At 36.3% G+C, this 24,164-nt stretch overlaps 2 protein-coding genes across 3 annotated transcripts in view; both read left to right on the top strand.

Annotated features, from left to right (window-relative positions):
• LOC123563765 (centromere protein X-like) overlaps positions 1 to 23,762 on the top strand; it is a 41,914-nt gene extending 18,152 nt beyond the window's left edge. Inside the window, exons 4-6 of one of the 2 annotated variants that reach the window (XM_053535641.1) lie at positions 11,763 to 11,791; positions 19,205 to 19,261; positions 19,961 to 23,762. In XM_053535641.1, coding sequence (XP_053391616.1) covers positions 11,763 to 11,791; positions 19,205 to 19,261; positions 19,961 to 19,975 — 101 coding nt within the window. In that variant the 3' untranslated portion in view covers positions 19,976 to 23,762. Of the gene's footprint in view, positions 1 to 11,759; positions 11,792 to 19,204; positions 19,262 to 19,960 lie in introns of both variants that reach the window. The other variant, XM_053535635.1, reaches the window with a different exon arrangement.
• LOC123563764 (cytochrome P450 3A13-like) lies at positions 752 to 3,265 on the top strand. Its single transcript, XM_045356772.2, has one exon. It carries the CDS (start codon positions 913 to 915, stop codon positions 2,503 to 2,505), a length of 1,593 nt encoding a protein of 530 aa, XP_045212707.2. The 5' UTR covers positions 752 to 912; the 3' UTR covers positions 2,506 to 3,265.
• Positions 23,763 to 24,164: the final 402 nt, after the last annotated feature.

Below are 24,164 nucleotides of genomic sequence, written 5' to 3'. Positions count from 1 at the left end.
AGTACAAACAATAATTATTATTGCTGGAGAGTGATCTCTGCTACCCGTATATATGCGTCAAAGTGTGGGAAAAATTTCTAGAAATATGAGAAAATCAAAGAAAACAATTTCAGGACTGTTAGATGCATGACTGTATCTTGTATAGCAAGTAACATAGATAGCTTACTTTTCTATTGCACTGGTATAACATGGACAGGATTATGATTGTCAAATGGTGTTCACTCAACAATTTTACTCTATACACAGATTGTTTCCCTTGTGTAAAGAGGGCTTAGTGTAAGTCTCTATGATATAAAACCTATTTCAGTTAAGAAATTAGCATTTTATGCATTCTGTTAATACTGTGCGCTGAGGTTTCAGAAAAAGTGTTGTGTTGTTTATAAAAGGAATTAAGGGCTAAAGAATAAGAGGGAACAGCAAGAAGCTTGAATTATTCTGGACAAATTCGACACTGACAGACAAAAGTTATCACACTGACCTGAAACCTCCTATTTAATTTGGACTAATTCAAATATTGATTAAAATCTGAAAAATTTCTGATGATTTAGTATTTACCTTTAAATATGAGTCGTATTTGATCACCCAAATTCAAGTTATGAGCTTTTAGTATAGTACCGATAGATTCTTAAATAAATATGGTAGTAGAAAAGATCTTAGACAACTAGCTGAAGAAGATCAAGACTTGTATACATCCTGTATTACCTACAGTTTGAAATGGAACCTTTTACTAACAGTAATCAGTTATTGTACACATATACAGACAAGGTTTAAAAACCAGGACTGTTTGCTTACAGCAGAGGTTAAATACTAGGACAGTCTTAAGTTGGTATATATGCAAGTGGACAGTAATAAAACTAGTTATAAAAAAAAGAAGAAATACGTAGAGAGTACTGGAGTTTTGAATAATTCAGGATGTTGTTATTAGGACTAGTTGAAGTTCCACTATGGCTTGTATTAATCCTGATCCTTACTTTAATGTTTTATTTCTACACGGCAAGAAAACAGAGCCTGTTGAAGCAGTACGGGATACCCGGTCCTAAACCAATGCCTTTCATTGGAGGGTTGCCGTATGTTGTGACCAAAGGATTGATGCAGTGTGAATATGAGGCAACAATGGCTCATGGGAAGGTTGTTGGTTTCTATCTTGGAAATATGCCAACCATTTTCCTCACAGAACCAGAAATCATTCGAGAGATATTCATTAAGAGGTTTACAAGCATTCACAGCCGGTTATATGCAGCTTTAGTGTCAACGTTTTGGGAAAAAACTATCCTAAACACAACAAATTATGACAACTGGCGTTTTTTACGATCTACGCTAACTCCATCATTCTCTAGTGGAAAGCTTCGTAAAATGGACAGAATTATTATGGACTGTATAGATAGGACAATGGCTAAGCTGTCGGATACTATCAAGGACTCAAACGGCACAGTCGATATGGTACCCGTCTTTCAGGCTATGACCCTTGATGCCATTTGTCAGGCTGGGATGGGTGTAAAACTAGACACAGAAAATGTACAAAATAATGAATTGAGAAAACAGATTTCCAATTTATTGAACTTCAGTATCGAGTCAGACCCGCTGATTCTTATGTCATTACTAATTCCAGACATGGACAAAGTGATAGACTATTTTGATATTGACATAAATGACACTAAAGCAGTTGCTTATGTAAAACAGTGTATGGACGTGATCATTAAAGAACGTAAGGAAGACAAAACTTCTGAAAGAATTCAAGACCTTTTACAACTGATGATTAATACAAACTCTGAAAATAGAAAACAAACTGATAAGAATAAGAGAAATGAACCTCATGATGAATCTAAAGATGAAGTTGAGACAGAAGCTGAGAAAGAAGAAACTAATCAAATGCAGAGAGGAATGACAGATGATGAAATAGCAGCAAATGCTATAATGTTTCTATTTGCAGGGTATGACACCACATCAACAGCTCTTACTTTTACTTCTTATTTTCTGGCATTACATCAAGAATGGCAGGAGAAAATTGTGCAGGAGATTGACCAAAAACTGGGGGATTCTAACCCTGATTATGACAATGTCCAACAGTTGACCTACTTAGATATTTTTATATCTGAATCCATGCGCCTATTTCCACCAATTACCAAAGTGAATCGACACCTCGAGGCGGACTGTACAGTCGGAAAGTACACATTTCCAAAGAACATTTCCATCTCAATTCCAGTGTACACTCTCCATCGTCTACCGGAGTTTTGGCCAGAACCAGAGAAATTTGATCCTGAACGCTTTTCTGCAGATAATAAAATAAAGATCAAACCCTACACGTACCTTCCATTCGGTGTTGGACCAAGAAACTGCATTGGAATGCGGTTTGCAATGATGGAACTGAAGATGACCTTGGTGAAACTTCTGCAAAATTTTAGACTCAAACCTTCACCAGGACTGCAGATACCTCCAAAACTTGCAAAGAATTTGTTTTGTAAGCCTGTTGATGGAATGAAATTAGTTGTGGAAAAAAGAAATTGAAAATACAGAGTGTGTTTCTTCAATAGATATATTTAGCAAAATCATTTTAAGTATCACTATATGTTTGTCCATATATAGGTGACTCTTCATGAAAAATTAGTAATTTCAGTTGACAGCTAGTGCTAGGTACAGAAGATGCTCTGATTCTTTGAGCTTCCCTGATTCTTCAGTGTGCCAGGTGTAAAGTGACTTTTCTCTTCATTTTGATCTTAGTAACCAGCGATTAAACTGGTAACACCTTGGTCAGACTGTTACCGCTGGCCTACTGGCTTTGCTTTGAAGTAGACTGTGAATGATGTGTATGTATTATTATAGTAATTTCAAAGATAAGTGATAATTTCGGTTAACATTGAAAGGTTGACGGACCATTGTGACAGTCAAAGCCTGAAAAAAGGTACTTTGAAAGGACAGTTGCATTGAATATAATTTTGTGCAAATTGTGTGAAAAGATTTTATTTTAAATATGAATTTGCTTTAAAAATTATGTTTAATTTTACTTCCAAATACCTTTGTTCAAAGTGTGGCAGACACATTTTTTGTTATGAATATAAAACGTATCATCTTGTTACACCGTATTTTCGATAATTATTGTCTTACATATTTTGTCATAAGATTGAATGTTTGATTAACATATAGTAAGTATTATTGAATGCATTGATTTTATTACCTCCCTTTATGGCTCAGTACATGTGTGATATTGAAAGTGGTGTTTTACTGACAGTTGATTATGCATGCATGTATTTTCTATTTGGACAGCTGCTTTATCTGTTTTAAACACACAATTTACCGTGATATTACATCGATACCAACAATTTTTCTGTTTATTTTATGTCTAAACCTCTACTTCTGTTGTGTTTATTTCAATAAAATGTCGAAATTTGCGGGAAATTTTATCAGGAAGCATCGCAAAGATGACGTCATTTTAACGACGTCATCGTCATATTGTTTCCGGCTTTCAGTACGCTCGGTAAACTTTTTGACATTAATCCGGGTATCAGATTTGATAATTTTCACTGAGTGGCCAGTGAGTTTATCAGGATATAATTCACCATTATATTTCGATAAACCACCGAAAAACATAAAATAAACTGTTTTCATTTTCATGATAAATACATGTTGAACATATTTTTTTAGCCCTCTCTCTTCCTCCCCACCTCCCTTCCTTACCTACAAAATTTGCGCAGTCTGGTCAGGATCCATGCTGTTCGCTAATGGTTTTTCTAATTGCTATAGGCTTTGAAAGCGAACAGCATGGATCCTGACCAGACTGCGCGGATACGCAGGCTGGTCTGGATCCATGCTGGTCGCAAAGCCACTATGTTGGGTTTCCCATGACGCGGCTCATATATATTTTTTGCTCTACGATCCTGCCTAATAAATTATAATGAATATAAATTAATGTAATTTTAATTGTCTATATGTCTTTTTTTGAGCCCTCCCCCTTCCTCCCCACCTCCCTTCCTTACCTACAAAATTTGGAAGTTAGGGAAACCGTGAGTGAGTGTATGGTGAAAGCAATTTGTCTAATTTTGGAGGTTTAGTTTTTTGGAAATTAATATTTTTAAAATCCATCAGCATGAATGATGTATGACTTGTAAGTTCATTATTATTATTATCATAATAATAGCTAATATAATATGAGCCGTGCCATGGGAAAACCAACATAGTGGCTTTGTGACCAGCATGGATCCAGACCAGCCTGCGCATCCGCGCAGTCTGGTCAGGATCCATGCTGTTCACTAACTGTTTTTCTAATTGCTATAGCTTTGAAAGCGAACAGCATGGATCCTACCAGACTGCGCAGATGCGCAGGCTGGTCTGGATCATGCTGGTTGCAAAGCCACTATGTTGGGTTTCCCATGATGCTGCTCATATATATTTTTTGCTCTACGATCCTGCCTAATAATGAATATAAATTAATGTAATTTTAATTGTCTATATGTCTTTTAAAGGTAGGAAAAGGGGTCTTGATAAAACTGCAAAAATTGGTTACTAGCTTATTCAGCTCTTAGTCGAGATTGGCAGAATATAAACAATAAGATTGTAGGCCAACCGTAAAACTTCATTCTGTATGTACATGTTTAAAAACAAGATGAAATTTAAGGCTTTGTTATAGGAATATGTTTGTTCTACAAATAAAATACTGTTACTGAATTGTAACTTGTCCACTATACAGTTATAAGAAACTCTCGACAAGCTTTAACAGATTTTTCTAGTCCGGAGAATTTAATAGTATCTGTCGTGTTCTGTCTGAATTTCTTTTTTTCTTTGATATATTTTTAGCTCACCTGTCACAAAGTGACAAGGTGAGCTTTTGTGATCGCGCAGCGTCTGTCGTCCGTCCGTCCGTAAACTTTTGCTTGTGACCACTCTAGAGGTCACATTTTTCATGGGGTATTTATGGAAATTGGTCAGAATGTTCTCCTTGATGATATCTAGGTCAAGTTCGAAACTGGGTCACATGCGGTCAAAAACTAGGTCAGTAGGTCCTAAAAATAGAAAAACCTTGTGGCCTCTCTAGAGGCCATATTTTTCACAAGATCTTCATGAAAATTGGTCAGAATGTTCACCTTGATGATATCTAGGTCAAGTTTGAAAGGGGGTCACATGCCATCAATAACTAGGTCAGTAGGTCAAATAATAAAAAAACCTTGTGACCTCTCTAGAGGCAATATTTTTTATGGAATCTGTATGAAAGTTGGTCTGAATGTTCATCTTGATGATATCTAAGTCAATTTCGAAACTGGGTCAACTGTGGTCAAAAATTATGTCAGTAGGTCTAAAAATATAAAAACCTTTTGACCTCTCTAGAGGCCATACTTTTGAATGGATTTTCATGAAAATTGGTCAGAATGTTCACCTTGATGATATCTAGGTCAGGTTTGAAACTGGGTCACATGCCATCAATAACTAGGTCAGTAGGTCAGATAATATAAAAACCTTGTGACCTCTTTAGAAGCCATATTTTTCATGGGTTCTATATGAAAGTTGGTCTGAATGTTCATCTTGATGATATCTAGGTTAAGTTCGAAACTGGGTCAACTGCAGTCAAAAACTAGGTCAGTAGGTCTAAAAATAGAAAACCTTGTGTCCTCTCTAGAGACCATACTTTTGAATGGATCTTAATGAAAATTGGTCAGAATGTTCACCTTGATGATATCTTGGTCAAATTTGAAACTGGGTCACATGCCGTCAATAGCTAGGTCAGTAGGTCAAATAATAAAAATCCTTGTGACTTCTCTAGAGGCCATATTTTTCAATGGATCTTCATGAAAATTGGTCAGAATTTTTATCTTGATGATATTTAGGTCAAGTTTAAAACTGGGTCACATGAGCTCAAAAACTAGGTCACTATGTCAAATAATAGAAAAAACGACGTCATACTCAGTTCAAAACTGGGTCATGTGGGGACAGGTGAGCGATTCAGGACCATCATGGTCCTCTTGTTTTATTTTCACTTTATTACATTAAATGTTTTGGTATTGTTTCTTACTCAGCCAATCCCCACCCAGCTTAACATTCCACAGTCAAGAAATTATCCCCACTTTCAGAATGTGCTTTAAAGTTGTTTTTTTTTGTGACAAGCTTCATTGTCTACTGACAGCTTGTTGCACTTAGCCATTGTTTTAACAAAATTATATTTGCAATTGTCAGCAAGTTAGTTTCTTGAGTAACTACACATCACAAGTGAATGAAACTTCACATTGCTTCTTCCCTATGGTAAGAACAACTGAATGACATAAGATTCCATATATAGCCTGACCTGTAATAAGCAGCCAACCAAGGGAATGAAACAGTATTGCTGTTCAAAGCAGGTAGCTGCTCACGACAAGTTGAAATTAAAACTAAATATGAGCCGCACCATGAGAAAACCACCATAGTGCATTTGTGACCAGCATGGATCCAGACCAGCCTGCACATCCGCGCAGTCTGGTCAGAATCCATAATCTTCGCTTTCAAAGCCTATTGCAATTAGAGAAACTGTTAGCAAACAGTATGGATCCTGACCAGACTGCGCTGATGTGCAGGCTGGTCTGGATCCATGCTGGATGCAGATGCACTATGTTGGTTTTTTCATGGTGTGGCTCAAGTATCACTTAAGGAAGTCTACTTTGTCCTTATTGGTATATAAGTCAAGTTGCTGATTAATACAAGTGGCCACTATTAGGCAGGTACATTTTTTTTCAACAATTGTTACAGAGTTACTAGTAGTATCTTTAGAAGTAACTATACATCACAACTAATTGAGGACTTCACTATCCCTTCGCCATGATATTACCAAATTAATGACATAGTTTTTATACGCCCAAAGGGACGTATTATGTTATACCCCGTTGTTCGTCTGTCCGTCCATCTTTTAGTAATTTCATGTCTGCTCTGTAACTCTTGAACCCCTTGAAGGATTTCAAAGAAACTTTGACACAAATGTTCACCACACCGAGACGACGTGCAGAGCGCATATTTTGGAAGTCTTGCTTCAAGGTCAAGGTCACACTTGGGGGTCATAGGTCATATGGGTGTGTTTTGTGTCCGCTTTGTAACTCTTGAACCGCTTGAAAGATTTCAAAGAAACTTGGCACAAATGTTAACCACACTGAGACGACGTGCAGAGCGCTTGTTTCGGATGACTAGCTTCAAGGTCAAGGTCACACGTAGGAGTGAAAGGTCATATATGACTTTGCTGTGTCGCTTTGTAGCTCTGGAACTGCTTGAAGGATTTCAGAGAAACTTGGTACAAATGTTCAGCACACTGAGGCGACATGCAGAGTGCATGTTTTGGATGACTCGCTTCAAGGTCAAGGTCACACTTAGGGGTCAAAAGTCATATATGACTTTGCTTTGTTAACCAGGTTTTCAATGAAAACCTGAGTTATTAGATTGGGGTAGATGTCGGTCGGGCGGGCGGGCGGGGGCGGTGGCGGTGTCAAACTGGTGTTTCCGGTCAATAACTTTTGTTTCGGTAAAGATATTTGAATAAAACTTGGTATATATGTAGCTTATATCAAGACAAAGGCTAAGATTGATTTGGGGTTTCTGGGGTCAAGGTCAAGGTCACTGTTACTTAAAATAGAAAAAGGGTTTCCGGTCAATAACTTAACTTAGGAATGAGCTATCATGATGAAACTTGGTGTATAGAAAACTTATATAAAGTTGTAGCTTGGGATTGATTTTGGGGTTTCTGGGATCAAGGTCAAGGTCATTGTTACTAAAAATAGGGTTAGGTTATGGTTAGGGTTAGCATATCTTCTACATGCATGGAGGGATTTTGATGAAAGTTGGCACAATTTTCACCATCATGAGACGGAGTGTCATGCGCAAGAACCAGGTCCATAGGTCTAAGGTCAAGATCACACTTAGAGGTCAAAGGATACAAGAATGAAAACTTTGTCTGGAGCATATCTTCTTCATGCATAGAGGGATTTTGATGTAACTTGGCACAATTATACACCATCATGAGACAAAGTGTCTTGCGCAGTTCCCTTCTTTAGAATTACTTCCCTTTGTTGTTACTATAAATAGCTTATGTTGTAACTTTTTTATTACTAGACGTAGGGAAAAATCGAGACCACTGGACTTACAATTTTTTTTGGATTTTTATTTTTAAAGATTAACTTCCCTTAGTTGTTACTATAAATAACTTATATTGTAACTTTTTTTATAATTGACAGTAGGGAAAAACCAAGACCACTTTTCTTAGGTACAACATAGTTGTTACTTTCTAATTTTAGGTGTTTTTTAAGGTATGTCTACCTGGTAAGTAGTTTTTTTGTGGACTTAGAAAAACAAAAGAATTATAATGATTACTAAACAACCACAAAATTAAAATTACATCTGCAAATACAGGTGCTAGAGTAAAGAAATTTGCTGTGACGGGCGTATATTGTGACATTCTGGCACTCTTGTTTATTCTTATGAAAAGTGTTGAAAACCTGGTTTCGTGGCATTGCCGCGTTTCTTGTTTATATTGCTCTGCATTGCAGTGCTCTTCTTTTTATTTGGCAGATCCCTTTTTAGCTCACCTGAGCACAAAGTGCACAAAGGTGAGCTTTTGTGATCGCCCTGTGTCCGTCATCGTCCGTCAGTCGTCTGTCGTCAACAATTTGACTGTTAACACTCTAGAGGTCACAATTTTGGCCCAAACTTAATGAAACTTGGTCAGAATGTTACTCTGAATAAAATCTTGGATGAGTTCGATATTGGATCATCTGGGGTTAAAAACTAGGTCACCAGGTCAAATCAAAAGAAAAGCTTGTTAACATTCTAGAGGTCACATTTTTGGCACAATCTTAATGAAACTTGGTCAGAATGTTACCCTCAATAAAATCTTGGACGAGTTCGATATTGGGTCATCTGGGGTTAAAAACTAGGTCACCAGGTCAAATCAAAAGAAAAGCTTGTTAACACTCTAGAGGTCACATTTTTGGCCAAATCTTAATGAAACTTGGTCAGAATGTTACTCTCAATAAAATCTTGGATAAATTCGATATTGGGTCACCTGGGGTCAAAAACTAGGTCACCAGGTCAAATCAAAGGAATGCTTGTTAACACTCTAGAGGTCACATTTTTGGCCCAATCTTAATGAAACTTAATAAAGTCTTTGACGGGTTTGATATTGAGTCATCCTGGGTCAAAAACTAGGTCACCAGGTCAAATCAAAGGAAAAGCTTGTTAACACTGTAAAGGCCAGATTTATGATGTATCTTCATGAAACTTAATCAGAATGTTAATCTTGATGATATCAAGGTCCAGTTTGAATCTGAGTCATATAGGATCAAAAACTAGGTCACCAGGTCAAATCAAAGGAAAAGCTAGTTTACACTGTAGAGGCCACATTTATGACCATATCTTAATGAAACTTGGTCAGAATATTAATCTTCATGATTTATTGCTCAAGTTCAAATCTGAGTCGGGTGGGGTAAAAAACTAGGTTCATAGGTCAAATCAAAGGAAAAGCTTTTTAACACTCTAGAGGCCACATTTATGACTGTATCTTCATTTAACTTAGTCAGAATGTTAATCTTGATGACCTTTAGGTTAATAGGTCAGGTGAGCGATACAGGGCCTTGATGGCCCTCTTGTTTGTTCTCTTACAATAAATTTTTAGTGAATTACTTCCCTTTTTATACGCCCGTTTGAAAAACGGGACATATTATGGGAACGCCCCAGGCGGGTGGGCGGGCGGCGTCTTCTTCATATCTTCTTCATGCATAGAGGGATTTTGATGAAACTTGGCACAATTGCAGGCCTCCTAGTGAAACCTTTTAAACCTTTAAAAACCTTTAATTTTAGAGCAAACCTTTAAAACCTTTAAATCTTCTGAAAAAACCTTTAAAATGGCCAAATAGCCTGTAATTTTCACTCAAAACCTATATTTTTGTTCAGACTGCTTGCCGTGCCAGTTTAAAGCAAGTAATGATTATACTACTGTATTTCTTCCCCCCTTTTAAGTGTTGTTATCAGGATACTGCTTGTGTATCTTTCATCTTGAGTTTTTCAGAATGCGGTTGTGTTCACCATACCACATACATGTAGTAAATACCTATATATATTATGTGTTTTCAACGAGAATTCCGACAAAAATAGCCTTTATTTACTCTTTATTTTTTAATATTTTACACTAAAAGGCCTTTATTTCCATAGATTGGAGCCTTTATAAAAACCTTTATTTTTGTTCAGGCCTGCTAGGAGGCCTACAATTGTTCACCATCATGAGACGGAGTGTCATGGCAAGAATCAGGTCCCTAGGTCTAAGGTCAAGGTCACACTTAGAGGTCAAAGGTCAAATTCAAGAATGACTTTGTCCGGAGCATATCTTCTTCATGCTTAGAAGGATTTTGATGTAGCTTGGCACATTTGTTCACCATCATGAGGCGGAGTGTCATGCGCAAGAACCAGGTCCCTAGCTCTAAGGTCAAGGTCACACTTAGAGGTCAAAGGATACAAGAATGAAAACTTTTTCCAGAGCATTTCTTCTTCATGCATGGAAGGATTTTGATATAACTTGGCACAAATGTTCATCACCATGAGACAGAGTGTCATGTGCAAGAACCAGGGCCCTAGCTCTAAGATCAAGGTCACACTTAGAGGTCAAAGGATACAAGAATGCAAACTTTGTCCGGAGCATTTCTTCTTCATGCATGAAAGGATTTTGATGTTACTTGGCACAAATGTTCACCACCACAAGACGGAGTGTCATGTGCAAGAACCAGGACCCTAGGTCTAAGGTCAAGGTCACACTTAGAGGCCAAAGGTCAGATACAAGAGTGACTTTGTCCGGAGCAATTCTTCTTCATGCATAAAGGGATTTTGATGTAACTTGGCACAATTGTACACCATCATGAGATGCGCAGGTCCCTTCTTTAGAATTACTTCCCTTTGTTGTTACTATAAGTAGCTTATATTGTAGCTTTTTCGTTACTAGTCGTAGGGAAAAATCGAGATCACTTTTCTGTAGTACAACATGCATGTTACATCCAATTCTGAGGTGTATTTTGACCTACCGTATCTCTACCTGGTAAGATTTTTGTGTGGACTTTCAATTTTTTTTGGATTTTTATTTTTAAAGATTAACTTCCCTTAGTTGTTACTATAAATAACTTACATTGTAACTTTTTTAAAATTGACCGTAGGGAAAATCCAAGACCACTTTTCTGTGGTACAACATAGAAGTTACTTTCAAATTTTAGGTGTATTTTAAGGTATCTCTACCTGGTAAGGATTTTTTTTTTGTGCATTAAGAAAAAACAACCACAAAATTAAAATTCCATTTGCAAATACAGGTGCTAGTGTAAAGAAATTTGCTGTGACGGGCATATATTGTGACATTCTGGCACTCTTGTTTGTAACTATAAACAGCCTATTTTAAAACTTTTTTTATTATTGGCCATAGGGAAAAACCGAGACCACTTTTCTGTGGTACAACATGGATGGTACATCCAAATTTTAGATGTATTTTGACATAACTTTACCTGGTAAGAATTGTTTTGTGGACTTAGAATTTTTTTTGAATTTCTTCTTTTTGTTCCTGTCCTTTGGGCTTCAACAGTCAAGTTCTTTAAATTTTGCTCCCATCCTCTGATGGAACCCTTCGGGCGTATATTGCCCCGCTTGGCGGTGCTCTTGTTATAATTATTCTTGCTATTATTTTGATGTAATTATGGCAATTTTAATATTTTGCAAGTATTTTCAAAAAGATTGTTTTAATTGTGTAGATTATAAGTTAGGTTCTCATTAATCAAATTTGATTGTTTCAGAAGCTGTTGGAAGAACAGTCAGACAAGCCAAGGTAAAAAATTGCATTTCTTTTTAGCCTTTAGCTTGCTAAACCTCTAAAATGGGCTTGGCTGGTTCATTCAATTTGGGCTTTACCATTTATTACTCAAGGGGTCTTCACTGAAAATTTACTGACTGAATAGCAAACAGCGTAGACTATAATCTAAGTGGTCTGCACTAGTGGCATAGGCAAGACCACTTGCTGCCAGCAGTGTAAAGGTTAAGCATCGTGTAAGCTTCAGTATTAAAGGCATGTCATTTTCCATGTAATTAAGGCTTAATTAAATTCTGTGCCATCAGAAAGTGGCATCAAAAATCTGATTGGAGAAGAAAATTTATGATTTTTTGTCCATTGTAATTTGTTGACATTTAAAAGTTAGCTCAACTATTTGAAACTTTTCACGCATGTCTGCGGCATGTAGGATGACTTCATGTGCCAAGTTACTTAACTCTAGCTTTTACTTTGTCAAAATAGTGCCCCTTTTTAAAATACAAATCTTGTTAAAGTTTGCATGTTAGCATGCTTCTCAGAAATTAATAGACTAATGTTTTGAGGTTCTCCATGCATCTGGCAAGTTTGTAACTCTGGCTTACATTTTAGCAAAATTATGCCCCATTTTCAACTTTGAAAATTTTACTAAAGCTTTTGTTTGTAAGCTAGTGCTATGTAGAAAGGCTTCAATTAGTCACGTGCACTCGCATTGCATTTAAGGTAGTAGACCGAGTAATGACACTACACAGTCTCTATGTGATTACCTATTCTTGTTTGGTAATACGCAGTCTCTATGTGATTACCTATTCTTGTTTGGTAATACGCAGTCTCTATGTGATTACCTAATCTTGTTTGGTAATACGCAGTCTCTATGTGATTACCTAATCTTGTTTGGTAATACGCAGTCTCTATGTGATTACCTAATCTTGTTTGGTAATACGCAGTCTCTATGTGATTACCTATTCTTGTTTGGTAATTCAGCATTCCTTCTAACGTAAAGAAGCGTAAGGTATTGGACCCCTAATAGTAATGTTTTAAAAATGGCATTTGCTTGGTATATTCTTAAGGTTGACCATGTTTGGCACTGTGTTGCTAATTTTAAACAAATTTTACTGTGCAGTTTTTTGTAAATTTTGTATAATTTATGGTATTTCCTCAAGCTCAAGTAGAGACAAATTTCAATGTGATGGCCACTATCTAAAACGTTTGCAGAGAATTCATTACAGCATTAATTTTAATAAAAGAAACATCAAACTATTGCTAAACAATTTTAAAACACAAAATAAAACTGTAAATATCATTTTTTTCTAGGGTGCCTCAAGTAAACAGATATAATGAGACAGAATTCTAACTCCAACACAGAAAAATTAAGGTCAAGTCCTGTGGGTCTGTTTTGAATTTTGCTCACTTCATTAAAAAATAACCTTGGGGCAGAAGTAAAACCTTCCTACATTTCTTCCACAATATGTAATCTGAAGAATGAAGGCAAAATAGAGAACTTTTACCGCATGTAACTCAGTATTTTTAAAGATGTCTAACTCTACCTCTCCTGATTAAGAGGTAAATTCACTTTGAACAGCAAGAAATCGCTTATAAAATGACAATTTTCCATTTTTGTACAATTCATCCATAATTAGTCTTGAAAGAAGTAAAAACTTACTAGAAAAAAGGGAAAATATGGGAAAAAAATGTTTGGTCCCTGTGGGGTTTGAACCTAAGCCCTATTGAAAATTGCAGTCAGAGTAGGTTTATGGTAGGAATTGAATACTCTTCAGAAAGGAGGTACTCTGTTACGGGTCCAATACCTTAAGTTGCACACATAACTTTTTGTAAAAAAAGGGAAAAGCTGAAATTGTATATGAAGAAGACATAATTTGTCAATTGTTATTATGGGTCCACTACCTTTATTTAACCCTTACCCTGCTAAATTCCTATAATGAATTTGTCCATTCAATTTGGACAGTACCATTTTTTATTTGAAGGGGTGTTCCATGAAAATTTACTGACAGAATAGCGAACAGTGCTGACCTTGGTCTGCATTGGTTGCAAAGGTAAAATCACTTGCTGCAAGCAGGCTAAAGGTTAAGACTGGGATATATGATCATTTTACAGTTAATCTGTTGATTGGTAATAAATTAGTATGACATGGTGGTAAAATGCAGTTTGAAGGATTATGTTGTGACCACGGAACCAGATTAGGAAGTTTTTATATTTGAAAAAACGACTATAAAATCAGCTGTTACATGATGCAGTGAATCAAGGTTGAGTAACTTTTTAAGGATTGGATGTATTAAAAATTTGAAATAGTTTTTGCCTAAAAATACTAACCAGTTTACCATCAACAGAAGGTCATATACTTCATTTATATACTTCATTTATACACCCCACCCCCACTTTTCCACCACCAACCAATAATTTTTGATAGTCACCACATGATCCATCCATGCCTCTGCATCCCGCCTGATGTTTCTAGCTCGACTATTTAAATGATAGTTCAAGCTATTCTAATCATCCTGGCATTGGAGTTGGCATTGGCATCACACCTTAGTTAAAGTTTTTCATCCAAGTACATCTAGCTATCATTTAAGGATAACATGGTGTAATAGCCATATTTCATATCTTGTAACTGGATGGTAATATTTTAATGAAATTTGGTCACTTTAAAGATATTCAAAATTAAAAACGTTTCACCGAGAGATTTTTCGAATTTTATCATTTTTGGGGGAGATAATCAGTATTGAAATTAACATTGATGCCTATGGGAAATATATAATTTCTTTGATTATGAGAATCTGAGCTTGAGTTTCGAGAAAAATTTGAGGTAGAAAGCTGCATTATATGATTCTGATACAAATATCAAAAAGAAATCTAAAATTCACCGTAGGGAAAAGGAGAAAATTATTTTTTTCTAGTTTTCAGGGAAGATAACTCTTGAAAAACCAAAATTATCAGGGGAGATAATCTTAAGGAAATTTTTGAGAACTTCTGTCACTATATAACTTGTCAATATGCACCTTATTTCTATCGTTTGACATTTTCAAAGTTTACATTATCAAGTTGTATGTACACTTTTGGTGAAATTGAGGCCTATTACGGGTAGTCATCCTTAAGGAGGTAGGTTACCTTCATATTTGTATGTGCGCATGTCCAACCGGAAGCTAACGTGACGATTTACGACGACTTTTACGACAAACTAAATGTGTTTGTATATTCATTCTTCTGAAAACAAATCATGAACCTGTCTTCGATCTGTTGCTTTATGGCTTAATAATGCAGAAATAATGAATAAATTGCCGCAGAAACGCTTCAAAACAATGCTGTCTTAAAATGACGTCATTGACGTCATGACGTTACGTGTCAGTTACAGCGCAAAATTAACAGCTTTTATCTTGAAAGTACGTAATTCTGTGCATTTTCTTTATTTTAACTATTTTCAAATAACCATTATTTGCTTAAATATTTCTTATGAGTCTATTGCTCTGAATAATAATCAATATTTTGCTTCTTTTATGTAGTTATATTGAAATGTTATGCGGAATGTAAGAAAATGGACGAAGATAGCCAATGTTATTTGGAATATAGTTGGGTGAAAGGTTACTTATTACGGCCATTTTCAAATAAAAAAATCTAGCAGTTTGATTTGTAATACCTGTTTTTCAGGTTCCGTTGATAATTTGTTACTTATATACTAGAATTTAGATCTAAAATTGTTCAAATTTCAATAGAAAATTGTGGTTTCTTGAATTAAATTGATGTTACCATGGAAACGAAGCCCGTGACCTATGTATCTAAATGTAAAATTCAAAAGCGTTGACATTGGTCTATTTAAGAAACACAGCTTCGGCTTTTAATTTTCATTTCAACAATATCCATGAGAATAATAGCAGCATGCTGAACGATTTTTCCATAAAAAATGCCAGACGAGGGGTACTGCTGTAAGTATTCTAAGCTGTGAAATTTGTTTGAATAAATGCAAATAACACGAAAATATAATTTATGTTAGAAATAATATGTTTTAAAGATACATTAACTAGAAAGATAATCTTATTCAATATCTTTTTATAAGAAATTACGACAAAAAGCAAGATATAAGCTATTTTAAACGTCTCTGTTACCATGGTTACTTTAAACTTTACGAAAAATAGGGTACCATGTAAAGTGCTTGGTATTTTGCTAATAATATTACCAAATATTCCATGCCGGTCATTAACAGAATGGCACTTTAAGTCGTCGAAAACTCGCATTTTTATTCATAGTTGTTTAAAAATGAGAGAAAATGCGTTACCATGGAAACACGAGCCCCGCGACATACACATTTTAAGCCGATATTAGAAAGCTAACGTGCATTCTAGTAAAATTATCAATTATGCAGACTTCTACGGATATCAATGAAACTAAAATACACTGAAAAGTGTTAAATATCCGTATTTTCCTTCTTCTTTCAATGTGAAATACCTTTGGAGGGTCATGTTCTTCAAACCTTGATAAAAACTGAACTAGAAGGGACAGAGACAAACGAAATTGAGATTGTAGCAGTTAAAACTTCATATTAGATGAAATTCAAAAAAATGCTGCGGTTCAACTAATTTGAATTTACCCTTGTAACAAGGTAACCTACCTCCTTAAAGGCATATTGGGATCACTCCATCAAAAGTCAAGGCTACAGGGACCAGACCCATGGAAAACCATTTCCTATCAATAACTTCAGAAGCATGTGACCCAGAAGCTTGAAACTTCATAGGATGATTGGAAATGTCAGGTAGAAGACTCCATTAGATTTTGTTGTCACTTGATCAGAGGTCAAGGTCACAGGGGCCAGATAGGCTAATTAAACATGAAAAGTAGATGACCTGTAACGTTTTTGGGGTCACTTGATCACAGGTCAAGGTCACAGGACCAGAACATGGAAAACCATTTTCGATCAATAACTTTAGAACCACTTGACTCAGAGTGTTGAAGCTTTATAGGGTGATTGCATCAGAGTAGCTGACCCTTATTGATTTTTGGGTCAGTTGATAAAGGTTAAGGCCACAGGGGCATTTCTGAGGGGCAAGAACATGCAAGCCGCTCTCGATCCTTGAGAATCACTTGACCAGAAACGTCTAAACTGACATGACTAGTAGATGACCCCTATTGTAATTGAGATTTTGATATTATGTTTAATTCTGTGAAAAACAAGACTCCTTTACAAAGCCTATGTCACCTCTACAATTGTTGAGGAACATTAATCATATTTGTTGTGCCTCCCCCCACCCCCCTCATGAGTGGTGGGGGCTTATAGATTTGGTCTCGTCAATCCGTCCTTTCATCCGAAGTTTGTGATGTGCCTAGCTCAAAAAGTTTTTGAAATAAATTGGTGAAACCTTGCATGAGTCTTAAACATGATATGAACTTGCGCACCTCCTATTTTTTGTCTGTCTCCGCTACCTATTTTCAGAGTTATGGCCCCTGAAAAGTAAAAAATGCACATTTTCACATTGTGACACGCCTAGCTCAAAAAGTATTTGTTATAGATTCATGAAACCTTGCATGAGTCTTAATCATGATATGAACTTGCGCACCTCCTATTTTTCATTTGGGTAGGCCTCCTATTTTCAGAGTTATGGCCCCTGAAATAGTAAAAAATGCATATTTTCACCTTGAGACGCGCCTATCTCAAAAAGTATTACATGTAAATTGATTAAACCTTTCATAAGTCTTTATCATGATATGAACTTGCGCACCTCCTATTTTATTTTTTGTCTGGCACCGCCTCCTATTTTCAGAGTTATGGTCCCTGAAATAGTCAAAAATGCACATTTTCACCTTGTGACACGCCTAGCTCAAAAAGTATTTGATATAAATTCATGAAACCTTGCACGAGTCTTAATCATGATATGAACTTGCCCACCTCCTATTTTTCATTTGGGTCCGCCCCCTATATTCAGAGTTATGGCCCCTGAAATAGTAAAAAATGCACATTTTCACCTTGTGACGCGCCTATCTCAAAAAGTGTTACATGTAAATTGATTAAACCTTGCATAAGTCTTTATCATGATATGAACTTGCGCACCTCCTATTTTTTGTCTGGCTCCGCCCCCTATTTTCAGAGTTATGGTCCCTGAAATAGTCAAAAATGCACGTTTTCACCTTGTGACACGCCTAGCTCAAAAAGTATTTGATATAAGTTCATGAAACCTTGCATGAGTCTTAATCATGATATGAATTTGCCCACCTCCTATTTTTCGTTTGGGTCTGCCCCCTATATTAAGAGTTATGGCCCCTGAAATAGTCAAATTTAAGGCACATTTTCACCTTGTGACGCACCAAGTTCAAAAAGTATTTGATATAAATGGTTGAAAACATGCATAAGTCTTTATCATGATATTAACTTGCACACCTCTTATAGGCTGGCTCCACCCCCTATTTGTAATGTTATGGCCCCTGAAATAGTGAAAAAAAGTGCACATTTTCACCTAATTATGTGCCTAGCTCAAAAAGTGTTTGATGTAAATTCATGAAACCTTGCTAGAGTCTTTATCATGATGTGACCTTGCACACTTAGCATTCTTCTTGAGAATTTTAGGGCTTATTACAGAGTTATGGCCCTTGTAATAGCCAAAATGGTGGATTATTTGTTTGTGATGCTCATAGCTCAAAAAGTATTATGGCCTAGAATAATGAATCCTTTTCATAAAATGTTTGTCGAGGCTTCACCTCATTTAGACTGCAAACATTTGAATTATTGCCCTTTATTTGTGACAAATGTACCAGGGGTGTGTGGGGAGGGGGCACACCTTGTGTCCTACAGACACATTCTAGTTTCAAGTTCAAAACATTTTCTCCCCAGATACAACTTTGTTAGTTGTTGACAATGTGTAATTATGCAAGCTGTCCATATAAAAGTAACAGTAACAATGCACAGTTCAGTAGTCCAATAACAGTAATAATGCACAGTTCAGTAGTCCAGTAACAGTAACAATGCACAGTTCAGTAGTCCAATAACAGTAATAATGCACAGTTCAGTAGTCCAATAACAGTAATAATGCACAGTTCAGTAGTCCAATAACAGTAACAATGCACAGTTCAGTAGTCCAATAACAGTAATAATGCACAGTTCAGTAGTCCAATAACAGTAACAATGCACAGTTCAGTAGTCCAATAACAGTAATAATGCACAGTTCAGTAGTCCAATAACAGTAACAATGCACAGTTCAGTAGTCCAATAACAGTAATAATGCACAGTTCAGTAGTCCAATAACAGTAACAATGCACAGTTCAGTAGTCCAATAACAGTAATAATGCACAGTCAAATGGTCCAAAAACAGTATTACTGCACTGTTAAGTGAACCAGTTACAGTAATCAATTTATTATTGTCTTACTTCAGTACGGTACTTAGGAACCTGTTACATAGCATTGTACAGCTTTAGGAATGTTTTGATTTGCTTTTTCAGAAAGATGGAGACAATGAACTCAGTCTTGAACATTTTGAGAAAATTCTTCCGCAATTGGTAAGTTATAAAACTAATAATATTGTAAGTTTTTACTTCCTTTCTAAGCACATTTATAGTGGTAAAAAACAGAAACATTTCAAGGTTCAATATGAAAACTGCTAAATAGAAGCAATAGCATCTTGTATATATGCTTTATTCTTTTCCTCTTGTCATTACCTGTAACCCTTCCTCTGCTAAATTTCTAAAAATGAACTTGTCCAACTTCCAATTTTGACAGTACCATTAACTGTTTAAAAGGGTACTTACCAAAAGATACTGGCTGAATAGTGAACAGTGTGGATCATGATCAGACTGCACAGATGTGCAGGCTGATCATGATCTACACTGGTCACGAAGGCAAAACCAATCACGTCCAGCATGGTAAGGGGTAACCTGAGTATGTTTAATTCTAAAACATAGAACTTGCTTTCCAACTTACAAGCAGTTTTATTATCCTCAAGTTCAATAGAGACAGGGTTCTTAAGCAAGGAGAATGGGTTGTTGGGATGGGGTGCTGGCATATACTTAGCTTAAACAGTTTCACTTCGTGTTTACCAAATCAATCAGCATAACAGGGTGCACAGTTTACTGTTTGATCGCCTCTTTCATGTCTCAAATATATATTTGATCATCTTTCATAAACTGATATAATTTATTATTTGTATAAAAAAATTACAGTAACTTTTAATATTCATATAAATTTTCCTCCCATTTCAGTTACTGGACCTGTGAGTGAATATAACAAGAAACAAAAATGGGGTTTTGGAGATGGAAGCTTGAAGATATATACATGTATTATGAAATGTCTTCTGTATTATTGAGACTCTGCATCAGCTGAAATAGACACATATTATGTTGGAAAAAGAACTGATCTCTTATTAGTCCTCCTGCTGATGTTTCACTGGAGAGGACTTTGGGTTTGCTGATGACAGTCAGTTATGTTATTATAACTTCACATAGGAAGTTTTGGGGGGTATATAGGAGTGAGCTTGTAGGTCAGTCTGTCCATCCGCTGGTTTTCATGGTTTCCAGGCAATAGCTGGTGAAAGGCTTGACAGATTTAAATAAACTTTGGTACACAGGTGTAACATCATAAAATACAGGTTAAGTTTAACTTTGCCTCCAAACCATCCTTTTTTGACATAGTTATGGCCGCTTTCCAACTTAAAATTTGCCAAACTCATGGTTTCCAGACAATAACTCATGAAAGGCTTGACAGATTTAAATTAATTATGGGCTGTTTAAAACTTAAAATTTGCTAAACTCATGGTTTCTGGACAATAACTTATGAAAGGCTTGTTTTTTTTAATCCCCCGCCACAAGTGGAGGGCAGTTATAGGAATGATCTCCGTCCATCCTTCCGTCTGTCCGTAACACTCGTCTGCTCCATATCTCCTAAACCCCTAGAAGGATTTTCATGATACTTGGGTCAAATGATCACCTCATCAAGACGATATGCAGAACCCATGAGTCAGCCTTGTCGGCTCAAGGTCAAGGTCACAAATCAAGGTCAAAGTTTTGAGCCTTCCATTTTGTGTCTGCTCTATATCTACTAAACCCCTTGAAGGAATTTTATAAAACTTTGGGTCTAATGATCACCTCATCAAGACGATGTGCAGAGCCCATGAGTCAGCCATTCTGGCTCAGGGTCAAGGTCACAACTTAGGGTGAAAGGTTTGAGCCTTCCATTTTGTGTTGGCTGTATATCTCCTTAACCCCATGAAGGAATTTTATAAAACTTTGGTCAAGTGATCACCTCATCAAGACGATGTGCAGATCTCATGAGTCAGCCATTCCGGCTCAAGATCAAGGTCACAACTTAGGGTGAAAGGTTTGATCCTTCCATTTTGTGTTTGCTCTATATCTTCTAAACCCCTTGAAGGATTTTCATCAAACTCGGGTAAAATGATTACTTCATCAAGGCGATGTGCAAAACTTATGAGTCAGCCGTGCTGGCTCAAGGTCAAGTCACAACTGAAGGTCAAATGTTTGATCCTTCCATTTTGTGTCTGCATTGTGTCTCCTAATTCCCTTGAAGGATTCACTTGAAACTTGGGTCATATGATCACCTCATCAAGGCTATGTGCAAAACTCATGAGTCAGCCATGCCGGCTCTAAGTCAAGGTCACAACTCAAGGTCAAAGGTTTTAGCCTTCCATTTTGTGTTCACTCTATATCTCCTAAACCCCTTGAAGGAATTTTGAATTTGGTTCAAATGATCACCTCATCAAATCAATGTGCAGAACTTATGAGTATGCCTTCCTGGCTCAAGGTCAAGGTCAGAACTAATGGTCAAATGTTTGAGCCTTCCATTTTGTGTCCACTCTGTATCCCCTAAACCCCTTGAAGGATTTTCATCAAACTTGGGTCAAATGATCACCTCATCAAGAACTCATGAGTCAGCCATGTCAGCTGAAGGTCAAGGTCAAAGATTTGAGCTCTGTATCTCCTAAACCCCTTGAAGGATTATCATGAAACTTGGTCAAATGATCACCTCATCAAGACATTGTGAAGAATTCATGAGTCAGCCTTGTCAGTTCAAGGTCAAGGTGACAGCTAAAGGTCAAAGGTTTACCCTTGCACTATCCATAGCTGTGGCGGGGGATTTAGCTGTCTTTCAGACTGCCTTGTTTTTTTCACCTTCAAGTTAAACAACTTAAATTGCACCTTCTTGTGCCATTTCTTTCTTATGATTACCATACTTCTGTGACAAGGCCATATTGTGGGGGTATTATTTGTCACTCCTGTGACAGTTCTAGTTTGTAGAATATGTTGGGCTCTTTGATTAGTGCAAAAACATGTTGTGCATATGACAGCAAATATTGCAAAATTGCCCCTTATGATAGGCTGCTTTTATTGATGGGCAATAGCCTTATTCAAGGTGATTTTGACTCGAGACAATCACTAAAGCAAATATTGGTATAAAAAATTGTAGATATTTAAATCAGCTATCAAATGTCAAAGGCATCAGCTACAGTGTTTGTATTTTATAATAGGAAACCTTGGAGTTCATATATAAGTAAAGACAGAAATGATAGATCAGTTTGTTACAGTTACAGGATTTTTTCCATTCGAAAAAGATTGTGTAATGTGAGCTTAAATCCAGTGAAAATGCGGGATAGTACTGTAAATTTTTTAAGTATTAGTGGTGGGACAAATTTTACGTAAATTTCATGGAATAGATTTATATCTTTTAAATGATTGAAAGAAGTACACTGAAATTTCTCACAAATGTGAAGGATGATAAGACCATGTGTTATATGCAAGAATATGCGCTGTAATGCTTAACCTTTAGCCTGGTTAAGTTTTAAAATGGACTGATCTGTCATTCTATTTGGGCAATACCATTTATCATTCGAAGGGGTGTATACTAAAAATTCACTGACTGAATAGCAAACAGTGCAGACCATGATCAGCCTGAATGAATGTGCAGGCTGATCTTGATTTGCACTGGTCGCAAAGGCAGATTTACTTGCCGCCAGCAAGCTAAGGGTCTCAGGAAGGACCCTAAACTATAGGCAAGGACACTCCACTTAGAGGGGGCAGTGGATAATTTTCATGGATTTTGTTGTTGCCTCAATCTACAAAAGCAAATGCCAGTTAATATATATACTTGACGTCACTGAAAAGTTACCACCCTAATGGCACTTATATTTTAAAAATTGCACTGGACTGTGTTAAAAGCATAACACGACCACATTTTTGACGCAGCTGAGACGTCACTGGTGTAAAGATTTGTGAAATTCCATTAACTCCATTTGAGGCGCGGGCCGCACATGCAAAATGATTTTTTTCCAGCAATGTCGACATGTACGAATATTCTATCGCAAATCATTAATCACATTTGAAAGTTAGTCAACAGACTAAAAGGAATACGTTAAAAAATCCAGAATATCCTTGCTAAGAATGCCACATTTAAGGCACGATCATCGCCATGAGGCCATTGGCATGGTTGACGTTGAACTTTCATGTCATGAAATTGCATGTTGTATGTGCTGTTCTTACCTGACAGTCATGCAATGGGTTAGGAGACATGATCAGACAGGGTCTGTGAGTAATAGACTGCGCACAGGCCATGAAAAAGTGACGTCGATATTGTATAAACAAGTAAAGAGGTATATATTAAGTGGTAACTTTTCAATGATGTTGAAAATGCACAATTTTTGTTGTTTCGTCAATGTACAAAATTGAATCCCAGTCAATAGATATATTCTCATCTTCAAAAGTTTAAATTCTTAAATTTATATCAGATTGAAATAGCTGTTCTGGAAAAAAAAATTAAGCCCATAAAAGTAAAGGTTTTTCACCATATTTAATGTTAGTCATGCTTCAGGGAAACGATCAGTTATTTTGAGATCTTGTGCATACTTTGTGAAACAGATTTATAATAGATGATTGTCTTCTGATTGACAAATAAAGTAGCATTTTTATGTAAAACAATCTTAACTTGGTCAGTCATCTTTGTTTCTGATTGTGATATAATTATCTTTGACTTTTAATAAAAAATGAAAGAACTATTTATTAAACAGTGTCGATTGTATTGAGGTCAACTGCCACATTATCAAAGTTTATTTGTACCATGAGATCTTTGTTAAATTTCTCATTGTCATGTTTCATACTAGGCAGGGGGACAGTTGTGCGTAAGGTCAAGGTTACATTGAGGGAACCAAATAAAAATTGATCGAAAATATTTGGAGCATTATTGTTGCAGTTTTCTTGGTTTGTGCATACATACACTCCAGCAATTCCGCTGGCTGTATTTCTTTGCCACTGGCTAGAATTAACCTAAAGAAATCTTCATGGAGTAATTTCACTACAAAGAAGGGATACAAGTGTCAGTACTGTCTAAGATTTGTTTCTATTTTTAGTCTGGCATCCAAAGCCAAACCATTTGCGAACAAGTTGAAAAAGGTCCATACAA

Source organism: Mercenaria mercenaria, chromosome 2 (genome assembly GCF_021730395.1).
Source record: "Mercenaria mercenaria strain notata chromosome 2, MADL_Memer_1, whole genome shotgun sequence".
NCBI classification, from domain to species: domain Eukaryota; kingdom Metazoa; phylum Mollusca; class Bivalvia; order Venerida; family Veneridae; genus Mercenaria; species Mercenaria mercenaria.
The sequence above is the reverse complement of the archived record's forward strand: the minus strand, read 5'-3'. Positions and strand labels throughout refer to the sequence as shown.